The sequence below is a fragment of the Guyanagaster necrorhizus genome, assembly GCF_019112545.1.
Source record: "Guyanagaster necrorhizus MCA 3950 unplaced genomic scaffold BT62scaffold_70, whole genome shotgun sequence".
NCBI classification, from domain to species: Eukaryota; Fungi; Basidiomycota; class Agaricomycetes; order Agaricales; family Physalacriaceae; genus Guyanagaster; species Guyanagaster necrorhizus.
In genome coordinates, this window is record NW_025064949.1 from 98984 (window position 1) to 118210 (window position 19227).

The 19227-nt window shown below is 42.6% G+C and overlaps 4 protein-coding genes across 4 annotated transcripts; 2 read left to right on the top strand and 2 right to left on the bottom strand.

Moving 5' to 3' along the window:
• Nucleotides 1-9815: 9815 nt before the first annotated feature.
• BT62DRAFT_924681 (uncharacterized protein) lies at nt 9816-10405 on the bottom strand (the record flags this gene model as incomplete). The annotated part of the gene is made up of 4 exons (XM_043184644.1): nt 9816-9848; nt 9901-10155; nt 10213-10269; nt 10334-10405. The coding sequence occupies 4 exons, from the start codon at nt 10403-10405 to the stop codon at nt 9816-9818; spliced, it is 417 nt and encodes a 138-aa protein (XP_043033003.1).
• Nucleotides 10406-11205: 800 nt separating this feature from the next.
• On the top strand, nt 11206-11952 carry BT62DRAFT_913369 (uncharacterized protein; the record flags this gene model as incomplete). Its single annotated transcript, XM_043183886.1, has 5 exons — nt 11206-11238; nt 11297-11383; nt 11438-11521; nt 11578-11737; nt 11792-11952. Coding segments are annotated over 5 exons (525 nt in total), but the record flags the coding sequence as incomplete, so codon positions are not given.
• Nucleotides 11953-12653: 701 nt separating this feature from the next.
• Nucleotides 12654-14473, top strand: BT62DRAFT_998272 (uncharacterized protein; the record flags this gene model as incomplete). Its single annotated transcript, XM_043190715.1, has 6 exons — nt 12654-12753; nt 12880-13001; nt 13184-13282; nt 13334-13450; nt 13497-13790; nt 13844-14473. The coding sequence occupies 6 exons, from the start codon at nt 12654-12656 to the stop codon at nt 14471-14473; spliced, it is 1362 nt and encodes a 453-aa protein (XP_043033005.1).
• A 353-nt stretch (nt 14474-14826) lies between these two features.
• Nucleotides 14827-17073, bottom strand: BT62DRAFT_998273 (uncharacterized protein; the record flags this gene model as incomplete). The annotated part of the gene is made up of 10 exons (XM_043190716.1): nt 14827-14967; nt 15120-15385; nt 15438-15816; nt 15859-16129; nt 16187-16251; nt 16329-16382; nt 16564-16680; nt 16796-16848; nt 16879-17022; nt 17061-17073. 10 exons carry the CDS (start codon nt 17071-17073, stop codon nt 14827-14829), a joined length of 1503 nt encoding a protein of 500 aa, XP_043033006.1.
• Between the last annotated feature and the right edge of the window lie 2154 nt (nt 17074-19227).

The window sequence follows — 19227 nt, forward strand, 5'->3', positions numbered from 1 at the left end:
ATGAACTAAGAGTTTTGTGTGTGTGTTGGTGTGAGTGTGGTCAGTGGATAATGCTCTGCTGTATCCATTCTCACCTTGCACATGCTCAGATCCTCTTCAACATATAAGCTATAATTAGATGACATAGATGCCCTGTCTCATTCCTTAGTTACACCCAAGGTTCTTGACTATATCTATCTTACTATTGAGAAAAGTGGTCAATATTGAGAGATGAAGTAGGCAATCATCTATGTCATGTTTGGGGAACCAATGTGCACCTCCATATCAATGGGCAACATGCATCTTGGTATCTCCTCAGAACCTAAGGTTTTGGCTCTCTTGGCAGCATGCATAGTCTGCCAGGAAAGACTATGCTATCAAAAATAGTCTATTAACACAATCAGCTTTCTAACCATACAGAGTATAATTCTGAGGACAGCATAAAAACTGAAGCATGAACTACATCTCTCTTGAATCCAGTTAGCTGGTATCTCATCTCTGTGTGAAAAAACATTCCTTCCATCTCAGAAATGCAAAAAAGGGAACTTCAGAAAAATCAGGGAAACACAGAAGGATAAATAACATTGATATGTGTGGATACAGTTATGCACTAGAAGACAGCAGATACTTGCTCAGAGAAGCTTTGGAGTATGGAGTTCTATGACCTGATTCACAGTGACTTGCTCCTTTAATTCAATGGTTGTGAAGGAGGGGTCAAAGACCAAGTACCTGCACAGGGGTTGCTGTTCATTCTTGTGTTTTGTCATGTCTCAATATCTTTCCCACATGGACCATGTCTGCATACAGGTAAATTAATCCTGTTGTTGGATTGTTTTCTAATCATGATGACAGATTCTGTGAGATTAAGAGTGCCAATACACATACTTGAAAGCAAGGTGAGCAGATGGCATACTAAAGAATATCACATGCATGAATAGCTTTGGAATATTTGGGGCCTTTTTTGCAGCACTTGCTGTCACAGTCACAAGTATGAATGTTACTGCAGATCATCATTTAATTGCAGGAAGTAAAGTAGGGCAGTCACATATTCTGTACATCTGATAATCATGGTGTTGAAAATATCCCTAAAGCAACCATGTTATGATGAAGGGTTGCACAGAGGGACTATATCTTGTTGTATCATAGCATAAAAGTGTGGACTGTCTTCTACCACCTGATATGTGAGAACTTCAACTTGCAACAAATAGTAAGAAACTGTAGTTGTATGTCAAACTCATCAAAACTAAGCTACTGATGTGAGGGTCTTTCTAGAGCAGATGAGAGACAAAACTGACATTCAGGGTCCCATCAAGCTCCCACCACCTGAAGCCAATTCTAGAAACCACCTACTGCTGACAAAGACACATTATATACATAACATGGCCATCTAACCTAAAAGCAGTCTAAATTCAACATAATAAAAGAAAAGAGAAGTGACAAAGTTAACTAACTCAGCATTGTCCACCATGTTAACAGTCAAGCTAAGAAGAGCAAGGATGATTCATAAGAAGATTATGGAAACAATCACCATCAATATACCTACTTTCAAATAATGAAGCCCTCTGAAAGCCCTCTTCTCTAGTATGTGACCATATCTTCTGGAAAAAGCTAGGCCTCTGGATCCAATGTGAATTGGGAGACAATTCATGAATTATTAACAAAAACTGACCTTTAGATAGGATCATCTGAATGATGTCTTTGTACCAGGTTTATGAGTTGTGATGCATATAGTAATCATTAGCATTGCACTAGAGAGACACAGGCACTGTGTAGTGTTGTAAATTTTTCCCTTTCAAATTTCAGCAACATAGAAGCATAGGCTATTAGGAGCTAGACCTCTGTATAGATAGAGAACTGATATTATGATTTTTACTATTTCTTTATTCTTTTTTCTTGATTAACCCCTATTTATGGTTAGTTAGAGTGCTAGAACAAGCACTTAAGACCATGGGACAAAGCTTAGTCAGCACAACTAGCCAAGTCTGTCATTATCTTTGAACACAACAGTATTATCCAATGACACACAATTGACCTTTTATGTATGATAGTGATGCCCAAGAACAACAGGTACAATGGACTCAGAATGATACAATAAGTAGTCATATTATTCGCAGAAGATGTACAGTATTTAAGGATGCTCACTCTCACTGGTAATCTCCAGCTTTGAGCTAAAGTTTATCTTCACACTATTCTATACTCAAGCTGATCCTAAGGCCTTGTGACACACCAATCAGAATATACATCAGTGAACTCAGTCAATCTCCCAAAGTGCAAGGAGACTTCTGTTTATCATGTGTTTCTGTTCATGTGATGCTTGGATCTAACAACTGATGTGCTAAGCAGTTATTTGAGACAAGGGGTGGTGGAGAGAATGAAGGAGCAGAAAGCTACTGATTTCATCAGTAAGAATGGTGTAAGACCACAAGACAGCACTCACAATAAAGGCATAATTGATCAGATCAATGATGACCAGTTTTTTCAGCCCCTCTGACAACCTCCCTTTCAAGAATGAGCTAAAATAGGCCTGTTTACATTCATCCAAAGATATTGCATAAGCAGCAAAGAAATTTAGTCCATACTGTCCTAGTAAAATGATAAGCAAGATCATGGGGATCAACCCAATTAATGATAGTGTGAAAATAGAGTCTTCCCTTGCCATTCTATTTTTTTCTATTTCCTGTTCTGGCACACTGGCCAACCTGACCATTACTGAAGCAATCCAGAGGCTTGGTTGCTATCAAACTATGTGATCATCTTGTAGAATTTCATCCATTGAAAGGCCATAGTCACAGTCATGATATGATAACTTCTCAGATTTAGGCAACTTCAGGAGCTTAACACATTGAACTAAGAACAGATGAAAACATTAGTCAGAGGAAATGCAAAATACAGCAGAAGTGTACCAAAAGTTCCACTGCATTTTACTGGAGTGGCTTCTCCATTTTTGTTTAATAGCAAGTCCTTCAAGAATTCCCATCTTGTTGGGAAAATATCCAGATAAATGCATATTGAAAATTCGTCTGGATGCATGAGAAGTTACAAGCAGAATCTGAGGCAAAGATGATGGAGATGAGAAGAATAGGTTATTAGGAATTTGAAAATTCAAATTCCTGTTAGTTGAAATATGTGGGATCATGACAGCAGGCAATTTGACTGTGAACTTGATCTTCATCACAGTCCTCTCCTTTTATCTATAGCATGTAGTACTGATGCTGGGCATTCAACAGGTGTAATAGACTAGTTCAAAAGCAGATTGCATCAATCACATGTGACATATACCTTTGTCACCAACTCTCATCTGCTTTCAACTCTGAGACCAGTGGACCATTTTTGCACCACAGAATAGGGTGCTGATTTGGAGAACAGCTTATTGTAGTGAAGTGACTAAGATGATTAGAATTTCTGTGGCAGTATGATCAAGGTATGATATTTATTGCTGTCCTCTTCTGGTTTTCTGATATGTGGTTTTCAAAGTTAAGGACACTCTACACCAATAGTGTCAGCATCTTCTTATGCCCTCCAGAGCCTTTGCATTTTGGTGAGTACTGTGCCACAGTCTTTCTTTTTTTTCAAAGTGGCTTATTCAGTTTCTTTCATACATAATCCACTATTCCAAATTATATATATATGTTTTTATCATCAATGCATTTCCCAGCTCCCTATGCCATCAATTAGTTCTCTCAGAAAAGTTCTTGTCTCCAGTACAAATGGCTACATCGCAACATAGATTGTTTATGCCTTTTTTGAGAGAGGTCCTTCAGTGTGAGGGAAGGTGCACAGCCTAGTGAAAGGCAAGCATTTGAAGAACACCTTCAAGTCATGGCAGCTAGAAATTGTTGTGGTCAATGACATTACCAAGATGCATGTGTATTGTTCTCTCCGATAAACAAGCCCTGACATTGAAGACAGGACAGAGCTTTTGATGAAGCAGTTCAGGGCATAGATGTGATAGCTCATATAGCATCACCTGTGCAGTTGAGCATGAGCAACCCAATATGTCTCTGGAATCATCTTGCAATACAAGCATATTATCCATTCATATTTTATTTGTGCAACTAGGATCCTGAAAGAATTATCCTCAAGTTTATTGGGTCTCTCAATGTATCACCATCTCCATGAGTTCCTTGGTACTCAATCAGGATCATATTCAGAGATGACATTATGTCATTGACAGGATAATCTCTGATTCTGCTTCTGCTGACAGTGACAGAGGCATATGCTGTGCATAAGGACAGCCATTCATGCCTATGGACTCACCACCCCTTTCCATCAGCATGGACCACAGAGAGGAGGAAAGATTGACTTGCTTGAACTGTCCAGTGAATTTTCACCTTTCCCATCTGTTGTCATCATATTTCCATACATTGACAGGCCTATTGATAATTTCTGGTACTTCTACTGTGATAAGCGGTGAGATCTGAGATCTTGACTGTGTAGTGTTGGTGTTGGTGTTGGTGTTGGTCTCAGACAGCATTATTGCTGTCCTTTTCCCTGGTAATAGTTGGGAAAACAATCTGCATCAATGAACTCCAAGGATTATATATCAAGGGTTTGAGTTGGTCCTGATCATCACAGTTGAACAAGTTCTGATGAAATAAGGAAAGTATGATATCAGATGCATGAGAGATAATCTTGATGTTGCAAATATGAGCTCACTCATTTGGACTAACAATGATTGACTCTGTAGTGGTGTGAGGGAAATTTCATGGAAAATAGAGAGAGGAGGTTCTGTGGTTGTTATTTATCCATGGGTACTGCCATCATCATCATCTGCAGAATACTCACATTGTAGTAAATGGCTTCATCCCTAAGGGCAGGAATAGTGTTCATGTGATCTGTAGTGACCATGTACACTGAGTCTTTTGATAGTGCAGAGCCCATAGTTGATAAGGGAGAGAGAGGTCAAGGCTATATCATTTATAAGCACTTTTTCCTGACCTTCTGATTGACACAGCACTGATAGATGCATAATCTGAGTCAGCAAGCTCTTTGTTGCTGAAAAATCTCACTCCTGGGATCCCATAGTATTTCTGACCCACCACTATGCAAGAATCATTCAAGCTTGATGCAATGAGCCATGCTCCAAAGAAAAAGGTTCCACTCCCATGAGTGGGTCCTTGATTTATGGCTAATTAAGTTGCCCTGCTGTACAGTCTAGCAGATGCATAATTCTGAAATCCATTGTTCACATGCCATTGGTTGACCAGTGGATGATTTGGCCCGATGTAGGCTAAAAAAAAAATACAGTTCGATTCTGTGTGTAGCAGCTATTAATGATTCGTTTCTAAGTTGATATTATCCTTTTTAATATGAATGTCCTTTTTAAAAAAAAGTTCTTCAAAGGGCCAAGGGGTGGGATTACTCAGTGACAAACATACTAAGTTTCAAAGCAGTTAGGGTTATCACAAGTGCAAGGGGGAGTGTCTGCTCATGAGTAGCTCTACCATCAAAATCCCACCTTATCCAAAGCTTACTGCCACAACATAATGAATCTGTGCAGTTCCAACTGGATCACTTAAATTGCTTTGACCTTGTGTTATTACAAGGCTACTGACAAAAGCAAAGGAGAACTCTTGTGTCAAATCAAATACATAGGCCATCATAGAAGTACTATAAGGACCAAAATGTGAGTATATTTCCACAGTCATTGAGTGCCTCTTTTATGAACAAATGAAACAAAGAGGACCTGCAGATAATGACAGAGTGGGAAACTAACTTGTCAGATATCTTGAGGTTATAGTGATACCAAGATAATATACTACCATGGCTCTTTATTCTTTATATAATAATAACAGCTCTGCAGGTCCCAAATATATAGTACTTAGACTGAGCATCACAATCTCCCCACAGAAGAATTTGCAGTCCAAATTTCCCAAGCATCCAGCATAGAACTCAAAATTGTGTTCTTGATACCAATACACCAATCCCAGTGGTGCATCCAGTTACCCAGATTATACTCAACATTCCCAAGAGAGACATCATGCCCACATCCCAAACACACCACCTTGTCTCATTTGACCCTGTCTGCATTAACCCAAGGCTCACACCTGAGGAAAAGTCTTGGTCATGTAGCTTCCCTGTCGAGCTTATCCCACTTGTAAATCTTTTTCCTGAAAGTAAAGACAGGATCCCTGGAATAGATGCACCTGCCCATGAAATAACAAGAATGGAAGCCTGCCTTTGGAATGAATCAGCAGTCAATCTGGTTCAAAGAGCAAAAGCAGCTCACCAGATTTCATTAGTTTTCAGCTCTTAGCTCAGACATGCCTGTAGTCAGGGCCATTCATGATATTTCATAGTAGAGTCATCATGGTTGAAAGTCAAGATGATAGTAATGGTTGCTGTATACTCCTGTTTGCCTGATCACCACAAGAATTCTGAATCTCAGGCTGCCCACTATGAAATTCTTGCCAATGCCATCACAAGTTCTCTGGTTTCCCAAGCTCAGAAACTTTTATTTTATGATCCACCAGGATCAGAAACCACCAATCCCTGGGCCCTGTTCCTCTTTTCACCTTTCATTAATCCTGTGGATATCCCTTTCTATGTTTTCTCCTTGACTCCACCCAAACAACAACATCAGTCTGATAATTTTTCTGCTTTATCCTCCTCTCAGATAGCCAAAAACCAAGTTCTGTACTCAATGCTTTATCTATCTGTACTAAACTAGATTGTGCTCTATGTTATATGTCATGAAGACATCCATACTTGGGGCCAAGAGGACTCTATTGTTCCACACAAAAATCCATAACCCATCAAGATGGAATCTTTTGCAGACTATACCAACCAGTGAGTGTATTGAAGAAACTCTGTGCTGACAATCTCAACTTCAAAGGGCAGATCTTTGTCCCCTATGGTGTGCTGCACTCTCACTAGCTTGGTGATCATTGATAGGTATAAAAATGCCTTACTATGGCATAGATCCATCTTGTACTCCTCCACCTGACCACACAAACATCATCTGCTCCTGTTCCCAATCCAAATACCCATCTTACTGATCTTGAAAGTGCCTGTGGTTTGCACAATAAATAAATCATGACTAGGGCCAGAGTCATCACATTCAAGTACAGGCATCATTCTAGGCCAGATATGAAGAGATCTGCTTTTCACATTTGATGAAATGTGAAATGGAGTGACAGCCAATGATGTTGAAATGTAGAGCACTAAATGAAATGATGCAAAATCCTAAGTTTCTGCAGCTACACTTCTCCCTTGAAGCTTGAAGCTTGAATGTGCTCCAACATCCTTCCAGTCTTGGCTCTCCTCCTCTCCACTTTTGCCTTAGCCTCTGCCTCCACCAGAAAAACACTTTGTGTGCTTGGCAAGACCTATTGTGGTTGGGAGGACCTCTGTATCAGCCATAATGGATGCAAATCCTGCAGCCCAACAGGCAAAACATGGGATAATGGGTTCACAGAATTCATGTGCAGTATGTGTGCTGTTTCCAAGTGTCTGTGTTCAGAAAAGCTGAATCCAAGTGCTCTAGAGCAATGCTAATCTCCCATACACTTGGCTATTCATTTGAAAGCTTAACCATGTGTTATCAATATCAGTTACCCCTTGATAGTCACCAGCACCTAAAAAAGTAAAATTATTTTCTACAATTGTCTGTCTTCTTTCTTTTTCTGCCATAAAGTAAGAAAATGGTTCTGAAAACCTGTACACTAGTCTTACATAGCCACTCCAATCTCATATATAAATGATTGTACTAGCCATGAAATGACTACTCTTGACTTATCAATTTTCATTCTGTGAATCTGAGACTCACACTTAGCACTTTCTGACTCTGATCCTCCCCAGATAATTACTAGACCGATCTGAATACATTTGACTTACTTCACATCTCAACTACCTTCCTTGGTAAACATACTCACCTCTACTATGACTACTAGGCTACATACACTTTACCATGCTAACTCTCATATTCATAACACCATGCATAAAAATTCAATAAGAAATCTTAAATAAATCCTCTTTGTATTCCAGAGTCATATGACACCAAATTGCATCAGAATTTACATTTTGTGACACCACTGTTCCACAAAATAATCCCCATGGATACCATACAGAATACAAGCAGAAATGCTGCTGCAGAGAACAAAAAAAAAAAAAACCATGACAAGTCCTATTCACAGCCACAACCATACTATCTGAGAATAACTCCCAAAAAGACCCAACAAACATCCCCACAACCTGTTCCTCAGTGTCCTCCAGTAAGAATGAAAAAAACACATACAATGCTCATTACCCAGGAATGACTGCTTCCAGTGTGACAAACAGCTGGCTAAGCATTATGCCAATAACAGTCCCAAGGTCATCAGTCCTTGTGTGGTAGCATTAATATCCTACTATGGTTTGTTAGCCATGACAATGAGTGCATGGGTGTGTATACCAGCAGGGAGCACAGCATTATCACTGCCTGAAAATTGCTTTACTCTGGGTGAAAGTGACCATAATGTTTGTCCCCTAAATATTGGTCTCTTCTCCCTCTGCCTGTGAGTCATTGACAAAATATATGAGGATGAGGGAAAGGGCCTACCAAAAAAAAAAAAGTCTACAAATCCAATAGCAGGACTTACTTGGTTGTATGGGTGCAAATTACAGGTTGATTTCAAACTCCCCTCTCCCCCAGGGATGATTATCCAGGTCCCTCCATAATCTATTCAAGGGAACACCAGCTATACCTAGATGTGTCACATTGCTTTTGGTCACTACTGCTGAAGAGCAGCCCATTCTTTTTTCCACAAAGGACTGACTCCTGGAATATTCAGTTATTCTCTGACAAGAACACTGCATGCATTAACAGAGATCACCTGACTGCCCTATTCCATTCTATGTATCTTCCTTTATGGATTCTGCTGTAGGCCATATCCTCTCAGTATATGACTGACCATTGGTTTCAAGGTCTATCTTACAATCGAATTACTGGGAAATGGCATCACTGCGATCACAATCATCATTAAACTGCCTCACCTTAGTAAAAGAGCAACGTCTCTGCCAGAGCAGTTGGTATACAGTGTGTTGAGATCTTATATGACCTAGTCGATGCTAAACTTCACTGCACAGGCTGCAGATAACTCTTACAATAGTCCTCTGTGGACTTTGCTCGATTCGCCTTGAGCTCAGCTATGCTCAGGACTTCAGACAGCGGATATATGCAGATCAGGCTGCCTCTATTCACAACCCAGAACATTTTCCCGCTAACAAAAGGATCCAGTTGGCTGCTGTCGAGCTTCAGTTCTCTGAGGTCAGCCCCCTATTAAGATAACCAAAACAGACAGTGTATTCATGTATGCATACATCTTTTAGCCTTCTCACTGTTGTGTATAGATACTTTGAGACTGGAAAAGATGTTGAACGATGATGACCAAGTTCTAGCGTGGTTTCTGTAGTCTCTCATAGCAAATTGACATATTTTTATCATGAAATCTCCCAGCCTTCCATTCTCTTCGCCTCCTGTACAACCTTGGGGTCATGAAGACCACATGCCCATCTCATGTGGATACCAATTTCGTTTAACCATCCCGAGATGATCATGAGCCGCAACCATAGCAGCATCAGGCTAACCTCCTGATGCGCTGCTGTACCACAATTGTTTGTCCAAAGCTCATCTTCAAAAGGTCTTTTGAGTAGTTGAGATGTCCATATGATGTTGATGCATGTAGGGACGTGGTATATTGTCACTTGGAGCATATTCCTTGGACCCAAACAAGCACTGGATTGGGTTTTTTTTGGCAAGCCGAGGTTTTTAGTAAGGTGATTGAAATTTCAATCAATACTGCATCCCCACAGGGGGTTACATTCATACGCATCAATCCCTATATGAACGGCCCAAATCACGAGGTGTCAATGTGGCGTGCAGTTAGGGACTGAAACCATCGATGATCAACTTGATATCGATCACTCAAAATGAATACGCACCCATTCATCATTGAGGGAGCGAAGCAGCTGCAAGGTTGAAGCACGAAGACGTAGCTGGTACAATGTGTCAAGATCTTTCAGTACCACCATAGTTTTTGCATCTCTTTTTGCAAAAGCCCTGGCTTTCGTCTCTGCAAAGACTTCCATGGAGTTGATATCTCCTGTCATTCCATATTCATTTGCCAGCTGTGCCTCTAGCCGTTCAAGGGGGAGAATGTTTCTTGCCAGTTCTTCAACTTCATCTGTAGGAACTGGCTAGATGGAAATTAATAATAATCAAAGGCCCGAGATGAAGAATCAGTATGCACGCACCTCAGTTCTATGTTCAATTGACGGATATTGTGTTGCAATCTGTTGGCTTTGATGAACCTAGAGAATAAGTTGTTAATGGTGCACATAGGAGAGGAAAAAGATAATCTGTTATGGTATGTACACTATACAGAATTTCACCCAGTTTATTCTTGACTGCAAAGTAAATTGCTTTCAGTAGAGTTAACAGCTGCATAATTGACAAATTGGTTCAAATGATTGAGTTCCCATTACCACCAAGGCTTATAAACGACAGCACTGTAGTCTTGGTGGGAATTGTGATGGCCATGCTTGTGCTGCTAGTTATGTTTATGAGTCAAAGTCTCTTCACCTAGTGAAACGGTGTCAGTGAATGTTGGAGAATAACAACGAGGTAGTTTGATCTGTCTCTGTGTTAAGTATGTGTAAGTTAACCGCTAGTAAACAGCTCTACTCCGGCTCCAAAGCCATGTGTCAATACAACTTTGGTGGAAACTGCTGTAATGCTGTACTGAATAGATGTGCTCGAAGTATATATGAACACTTCTACACTGATATGAGGGCACATAAGAGGCTTCAAGTGCTTTGATTCATTAAAATTATTATTAGACTAGTATCCTATACAGAGCTTGTGGTCATCTGTATGGACTACTGTGCATGGCGATGGTGTTGTAAATGTAAAGAATCCTACTGAAAAGAGGTCTTCAACCCAACAACAGAGCACAATCAGCATATTTTAACTAGCCAGAGTGTGAAGAGTGAAAGACATGACAGTGAGGTAAAAATCAACAGTTAATAAGTGAAAGGGCCGCAAATGATACATATGCAGTTATTAGAAGCTTTATATATTCGGTCTTTAAAGAATCCATTGCACAGCGGTGTACAGGCATAGCCTCAGGTCAGTTGTGATATCGCACAGCTGTGGACACATGCATAGAATGCTCTATTATGAGAAAATGATAAGTCCCGAATGCTATCCATAATTATTTCATTACCATTGTGAATCGAACTAGTGGAGGGCAGGGCGTCGTTGTATCTAATCAAGTTCAGGTAATACCCCTTCGGCCGGCAGATTTGAGCTGTAAACCATTTATGTTGCTCTTTACAGTTTTCGTTGATTGATACATGCCCTCTTCATGGCATGTCGGATGTCTGTGACAAACACGGCCTGAAGCTCTTAACATATGGAACCGTGGTGAGCATCTTCTTGATCTCTGTTTCGTTGTCGTGATAGCTTTGTTAAATTCAGTGTGGCGGTTTCCTCGCCGACAAGTGGCTTAATCAGCCAGAGCCAGATTCTTACGCTGGCAATCTTACGCCCTCTCAACGAAAGGTACCATCTTTTTTCGCGCTTCTACCCACAGGCTCACCCCGTCCATTGAAATATAGTACCTCGACATGATTGTGAAGGCATGGGGTGACTGGTCGCTATTCCAGTCGCTTCTCTCAGTACTGCGTATCATCGGTGATCGCCATGGAGGTGTCAGTATCACCAATGTGGCCACTCGCTGGGTATTAGATTATCAGTTTGTTGGAGCTGTGATCATCGGTAACTGATGTTCTTCCGATTACCCTTTCATCCGCTCTCAGGTCCAACTTCCAGGGGCGCGTTTGGGTCTTTCCGAACATTCTGTGGACAACAGCCGTGTCTTCGAATTCAATTTGACTGAAGAGGATCGCACGGCCATCGATGTCGTCTTGGAGCGTTCAAATGGCCGTCGGATGATTACTACAATTGGTGACTGCGGGGCTGAATATTGTTAAGATAGATATTCTCTTGTCGCTCTGATTTTTTTAATAGAACGATTGATACTTGATATCGGATTTACCTTAACGTCTTCTTTGACCTGTGAAAATCGTTGCCCTGAGGACTCCCCTATGCGGAGCATTTATATATTGCTCGTCATATGGTATTCATTTTTAAAGGCCGCGAATGACTTATCAGGTACGAAACTGCATGGGAATCTATAACGAAAGATCAGAACTCCCACATATCCTGAAACGTTTCGGGATTTGATTGAACTCCACGTCCTCCAGATGTATAAGAGCCGAACCCAGTCTAGCTATTTCAACCCTATATAAAGGCCTGTGGTTTAGAACCCCCGTGCCCCTTTCACCCACAGATGTTATGTGTAACCACTTCCTTCGACTCGTTTTAAAGAATATTTTTGATGCGATTCTGAAGCAGATATTTAATGGATACTGTACACACCTGATGCGCAAACTGATTTTGCTAGACAACAAAGATCGGATTATCGGCTCTCTATATGAACCTCGCAATTCCCTGAATATATACTTCCTGTCCGATAGAGGTCACTATTAACCAAACTAGGAATCATTCTCCTAGACCTGCCGATTTCAATTTCTAATTCGAAGCTGTATTCTTTTAAATGTGTTCCGATCTCAAGTTCATGATATCTTCAGAAGGTTTCTATTTTATGACAAAATCGAGCCTGTCAGGTAAGATGTCCGATGATTATCCGACAGGCGTCGTTGCAGAAAAAGGCGGTGATGGCCAAAGCGGGCCATCAAATTTCGGAAATAGCACTGAACTTCATCCCCGACGTGCGTACCTAAGGCTACAGCATCACTATGCATGACAAACCGCTATGATGTAGTATTCTTCCGCTGATTTTCAGCATCTATGTTATCTTTTGCTGTGATTACTACTGCATCGATGCATATAAACAGCTTCAGAATTGCCATTCACGCATCGAAGTCTGGAAAACATTGCACCATGCGTCTACGGCCCTTTTTTTCCCCTTTACTCGGCTGCGCAGCCCCTTCTTGCTGGATATTGGCAATTGTATATGGTATCGAGTTTGCCCAAACATTGGATGTGCGGGATTCAAAGAGCTCATTTCAATGTTCCAGAGATTGTGTTCTTGACTCATTGATCGGACCCTCATAGACTGCTTCTTGCTTCTTCTCTCATGGACCCGGCATTTTCTTCGCAAAGTTTTCTATCGCATCTCACCAGCTATTTTTGTGAAAGAGGGAGAACAACGAGTGCTTTCTCCAAGTTATTCCAGAGAATTGGTTCCCGATGTCCCATTTGAATTCTGTGATCTCGAACGGTGAAGGTATTGACGAAGTGAGTCTCCCGATCGCCGTGATGCTCATTCTTACTCGGTTGTATGTTCAGCTTTTCTCAAACTCCACTGTTCAGCCAAATATAAAGATAGACGCAGTGAAAGCATTACCGGTATCTAATTTGTCTAGAAAGAAAGCAGAAGTCCATTTGTATAAGAAGGAATGCATTGTAAGTTTCAGTCTCGACTCATTCGCTCTCTAATATTGTGTGCAAGAAAATATGGAATAGAGAGAAGAAGAGGCTTGGGTATCGACCATGGAATGGTAACGAAACTTGGGACAAATACTCGTACGAAGCCTTGGTCCCTCTCAAAGAGGCATTGTTGAAGGAGAACGACCAAATTATTTACGCGGCGAGAGCTATGACCAATGGTGAATTCAAACAACTATTGTATCTGGAGTACCCATGGGTACAGGCCTTAGAAAAAAGTGTGAAACCACATAGTCGAACGAATAGGCCTGTAGATATCAGTGATTGGTCTCTCAAGGCTCCGACGTTCGACGAAGCAGTACGTCATCCGTACATTTACGTTTTATTGCTAAGCATGTCCTACAATGTTAGAAATGCCAGATAGCAGGAATCCGCTGCGAAGCAAAAGCGATTGGGGTGCCGATTAACTCCCCAGAAGGACGCAAAAGGTACAAGGGACTTCGCTGCAAATACTGCATCGCTTCTCGATCTAGGGATTGTGATGCAGGAATGCAATGTTGGAATAACTCCTCGTCGAGACGAGTGCCACACACACATTCCACCAAATGGAAACGTGAGAAGGAAGAGAAAGCAGGAGAGGAAGAGACACGTACCAACCAAAGAATGCGTGGTCCTAAATTTCTCCGTGACGATGATTCTGGCGAACTACCACTTTCCGCTTCACAAGAGAGTACTTTGACAATACATAATAGAATCCCAGCCTCTGTCTCCATAATCGACCAATTACTGGATGATATCAAAGGAGGTTACCATTCTCTTGCCGAGGAGATGCAAGCCGAACGTACAAGGCTCGCTGCAGAGGTCGAATCAATGAAAAGACAACTGTCGGATTCGAATGATGAAATGAAGACGATCAAACGAGAGCTTGCGGAAAGCAGGAGATCGGAAGTAGAGGCTAGAGAGGACTGTCGAATAATGGAGGAGAGACTTTCGATGATGAAAAAAATGGCTGATAAAGCGGAAACGGCGCTTGCGAGTTAGAGGACCCCATGAAAGAGCTGTTTGCGACAGCGGGGGGACTGTGATATTCTATGGTAGCGACAGAATGCTGTGAAAGTAATCCTAACCAAGTGTCAATGGCAGAAATGATGACGTCTGATTACGAAGAGACTGTAACACACGACAGATAAATTAAGCCCATCGCAGCGATCTATTTGCCGGTCCTCCGGAGTTTCCACAGTGACTTTATTGGTCCAGCTGAAGATGCCTCATCTATATCTCCCTCAGCGAGTGAACTCGACATCACTACAGGTTCCGGATCCTCTGAACAGCCTCGGGCCAGGAAACGGTCAAGTGGATGGTTCCAGAAACTTTTGCAATCTTTATCCCGGATATCAGGGAAATTTCGCGCAGGTACGAATGTTTTCCGGAGAGGAGAGGGACACGATGGGAATGTAATATTCAAAGTACCCTGCTTCAAGTTCTGAACTTCCATCTCGAGCAGGGAGATCCGCTGTTCCTGTTCCTTGAAGCGACTATAAATAATTTCGAAGAACTCGGCATGAGAAAAGATATGCCTTTCGTCTAGAGACAAACTCTGTATAACGTGTGAGAGCGCTTCAGTGTTGTAAGAAGGGGAAACGGACAGAAATCTCTGATGACATTGGATCAATATCCATAGTATCACAGGACAGATTGGCAGGCGGGATGATGAACTCAAATCTGTTGATGCCGCTGTTTCAAAGTCTTTCCCCCAAATCCCTGTTTTGTTCCAAAGTTCAAGATACTTCAGGGCAGAATGAGATGATGGAAGCTCATCGGCCGGATCCCATACCCAATCGCCCTGATGTTCCTTCAAACCACGCATCCAATGGTATAGCGTGATACCGCCCTCTATCTGCCCCTCGTGGAGCTTAAATCCTTTATACCCCTTCAAAACCCATCTCTTCCAGTCTAGATGCAACCATATGAACATTTTATCAGAAAGGACTATCTTAGAACACACCAAGCTTAACGGGATCCTTCTCATACTCTTCTTTTCCGTACGAATCCCAAAACTCCTGAACATTCCCTGGATCAGAAAGAAGCCAACCCAGATGATATCTCACGAGCGCCCTGTCGAACGCCTTGCAGAGCCATGTATGCTTCATTCCCACACCCATGGCTCTCCGAGCTGCTCTCAGCATGGCATCGCACAGCCGCGCAACATGAAGTATCCCTCCTTTCAACTCATCCCATTCCTTCTTCTGAAACTTTGCGTCAACAGAGAGAACCAGCTGGAGAGATGTCCATTGAAAGTCGGCAGCGAACATGAGAGGGATACGGTATGGAGTAGGGATGTCCGTCGTTGATCCGTCTCCCAATGTGACGGTAGTCCACCGGCCCTAGTGGGGCGGTCTACCCAGAACGGAGAAGCAATGCGTGACGAGGAATTTGATGACGTCGGCTTTCGACCAATCAACGGTGTCCAGATAGTCGAGTTCAGCAGGGTGTCTCCAACCATATATATTATCCAGTTTCGGCAAGGGGGAGCGCGATAGAGGGGCGATGATATCGTTGTCAGAAGGCCCTTCCTTTTTTACGACAGCAACAGAAAATGATTTATAGTTTCGTACTTTTTTCTGGAGCGTTCGGTGGCCGGGACTTGGTTTTGAGCTGTATGACTCATTGGTAATTCGTACCATATTGTTGTATGCGCTGAGACCGTACATGTGAGACAAAAATTTATGGTGGTTGCGATATCACGCGGCTTACCGTGTGAGACGTGACGGCCTGAGGTCGTTGCTTCGAATGCAGTCGGGCCCACGGCGATCCCAAGTCTGAACAGCACAAAGGCTGGTGGTAGAAGAGAACTGGCGACCTTCCCGAAATGGAAGTGACCGTCTTGATTTCATACCGTGGTGACGACTTGTCTCGGCTCGGAATTGAACGATACCGCCGTTTCAAATATCTGATAGATGGAAGTGATATTCTGATTTTAACCCTGCAGTGAGTAAACGTCAGGCGTGGCGAAATCATTCAGCGTTTAAATTTAGAATTTACAGAACGCATACCACGGACCGCGGTGGCAACTGAGTCTGAGACTCCGGCGAACCTCAGCAACGCAGCACTTGGCTCTATGGAGAACAAACCCCCATTAACTCTTCAGAGCGGAAAATTTCCCAATATCGAGTATTCGAATCGTTGGAGCTTTTCGTAAGGTTTGTGATCTTAAATTTCGACATATACTGGTAGAGACAAGGAAAGGTCTGCACAAGCCGTGAAACAATGTTTCACTTACATCACCCGATTCGACATATTCAACATGCAATTCGAATCTGTCGACATCATCTACTATGCGGTCTGCCATGCTTAACGACATACTGGCTCGGTGCGATCTTTATCCACTTCAAATGCGAGTATGGGATCGGGAGCCACTTCATGAAAAGGGACAAATTGAAACTTACCGAGATATTGGCACGTATAGTATGACCGAATTTGCGAAGCTTTTATTTCGTCCTGCAGGGTCCTAATACTGATGCATCGTTGTTTGATAGATCGGCAGTAGAGAAATTCGAACTTCGTGAGCCTGGATGGGATGGCATTGAGCCCTGCAACATTGAGAAACTTTACAGTATTAAGCTCCCACCTTCGTTGGACATTTACAAGCCAACTTGCTTGACCCTAGGTCATTAGAATATCGGCGAGTTCATGTGCACACAATCGGTCTTATAACTTCTTAGTATCCATTCCAACATTTATCTCATTCAAAAAACCCTGTTTTCTCAAGATCATAATTCACCGTATTGTTTTTATGCTTCAATCCAATGGCATTGTATCTGAAATAGTTCGGATTGGATATTCCCTGAAATAACAGCCTGAGCAATGACAACGTGATTAAAACTTTGTCTGAACGATGAGGTCCTGTCATAAACCAGCTGGATGAAGAATTTCAGGGAAGTGCGGCCTTGAAAACCGTTGGTCTGCAGACCCAAAGCTTTTCTCAGGATGTCAATATTCTCAGAAGGTCATTCCCAGACATGTTCACAGGACATTTCCTCGAATCACAGTCGCAGTACACTTTTACACTTTAATATATAAATATATACAACCTCTGCATTCTCAAAACTGGTAATTATACAGAGTATAGGAGTACCGCTCCCCACCCCAGTTCGAATGACATCATCGCCAGATTTGACCGAAAATTGTGTGCGCTGGCGTGTAGCCTGCCTTGCCTATTCCTGTAAAATCATTCTTTACTGCAGTCGTTCTTCCGGAAAAACATGAATCACATAACCAAGGGATATTATATAGTTGTATCCTTCCAAAGGCTTGAAACGAAATATCGGATCCTATCTTTGTGGGCTTTAATTGTCCCGACCATTACAGTCTGGGGTAGGAGAGTGCCTCTTCCAAAAAGGGTGTAGAAGGCACCCATCGTCCGAACTAGGAGTCACTCTTAGTTCTAGGAGAGCGGGTGTATTAAGTCTACGAGTCTGATCGCCTACTATGCTTAGCGCCAGGTTCAGCTTTCATCACTCCACATTATGTTAATTGTGAAGTCTTCCCTTGGTGTTTAAACGGAAGTATCGCCACCACTGGTATGTGAACGAAGAAAGGCTACTCGTTATTAGGATACGCCGATCAAGATACCCTAAAGAAAGAAAGAAACGAACATCAGTCATATGATAAATCCGTCAGAACTCCTACAAAGTTCCATATTTGCCTTTGCCCCTCATCGACATCGTTGTTAACAATTTTCTGGTCTCGCAATCACCAGGCGCGCTTTCCTGTCTCCAGTTCCTAGACTGCGAATACCCCAAAGGAAGCGTAACGAACACCTCCGGCGATAGCAAAGGCACACTCTTTCTCTCCGGCACCGACTCGTGGTCTCCGTGCCACAACCATGAGGAGCCAGAAGAGGGGGCAGAGGAAGTGCCCGTCGAGGAGTAAGCCGACCATCGGCTCCCCGAAACACGACCATTGATATCAGCTGCTCCCAACAAAGATCACTTGGTGTCATTACTGGGAACCATCTGCCAAGGGAGCGTCAACCATGGCGATTTCACCGTAGGCATCAGCTCGGCCTTGGGATGTACCTCCGGCGTCGGCGGCATGATGCAGAGGCTGAAGGAACACTCGTGCTTCTCCTGTTCTTTCTCCTCGGTCAAGCTATCTCGTTCAACAAATTTCCACCGTACTACTTTCCCTTCTTTGATGCCTAGTACTCGATTTAACCATTTTTTTGAAAGCGTTCCTGCTTTCTACGAAATAGACAAGGAGAATCAGACCGAGAAAACTGAAGAACCCAATGACAAGGACGATTAGCTGGTGGCGCGGAAGAGAATAGTCTTTAGGTGAAGTCTGCGGCGTTGCAGTGTGCGAAGGACCGACAGAAACTGGGGATGAAAGGTCAGAAGTTGCAGAAGGGGTTGTAGGTGTAATAAGGTCGTGTTGCTGCTTCGCCAAAGATACTGAGGTTGGAATGATTACCAGGCCCTGTCCTACTCGGATTGTGTTGGTACTATTAGGCATTCGTACCGTCGAAGATGAGCTGGATAGGATATAAATGCTACTCGCCGCATCTTGCAGTGTCGGAGTCAGACTGGGCGACTCGGTATAGCTTGGCGAGTGCCACAAGTAGCTCCTGGTGGTAGGCGATGCCAGGAATGCAGATATAGCATCCTCCGTCGGATCCTTGCTATGAGATTCCGTCGGTATTGCACTTGTTGGCTCCTCGGTTTGCGCATCCGACCTTGGAGTTGGCGACGGCGCCTGAGTATCGTCCTGAGAGTTTGATGTCATGATCTGCGAAT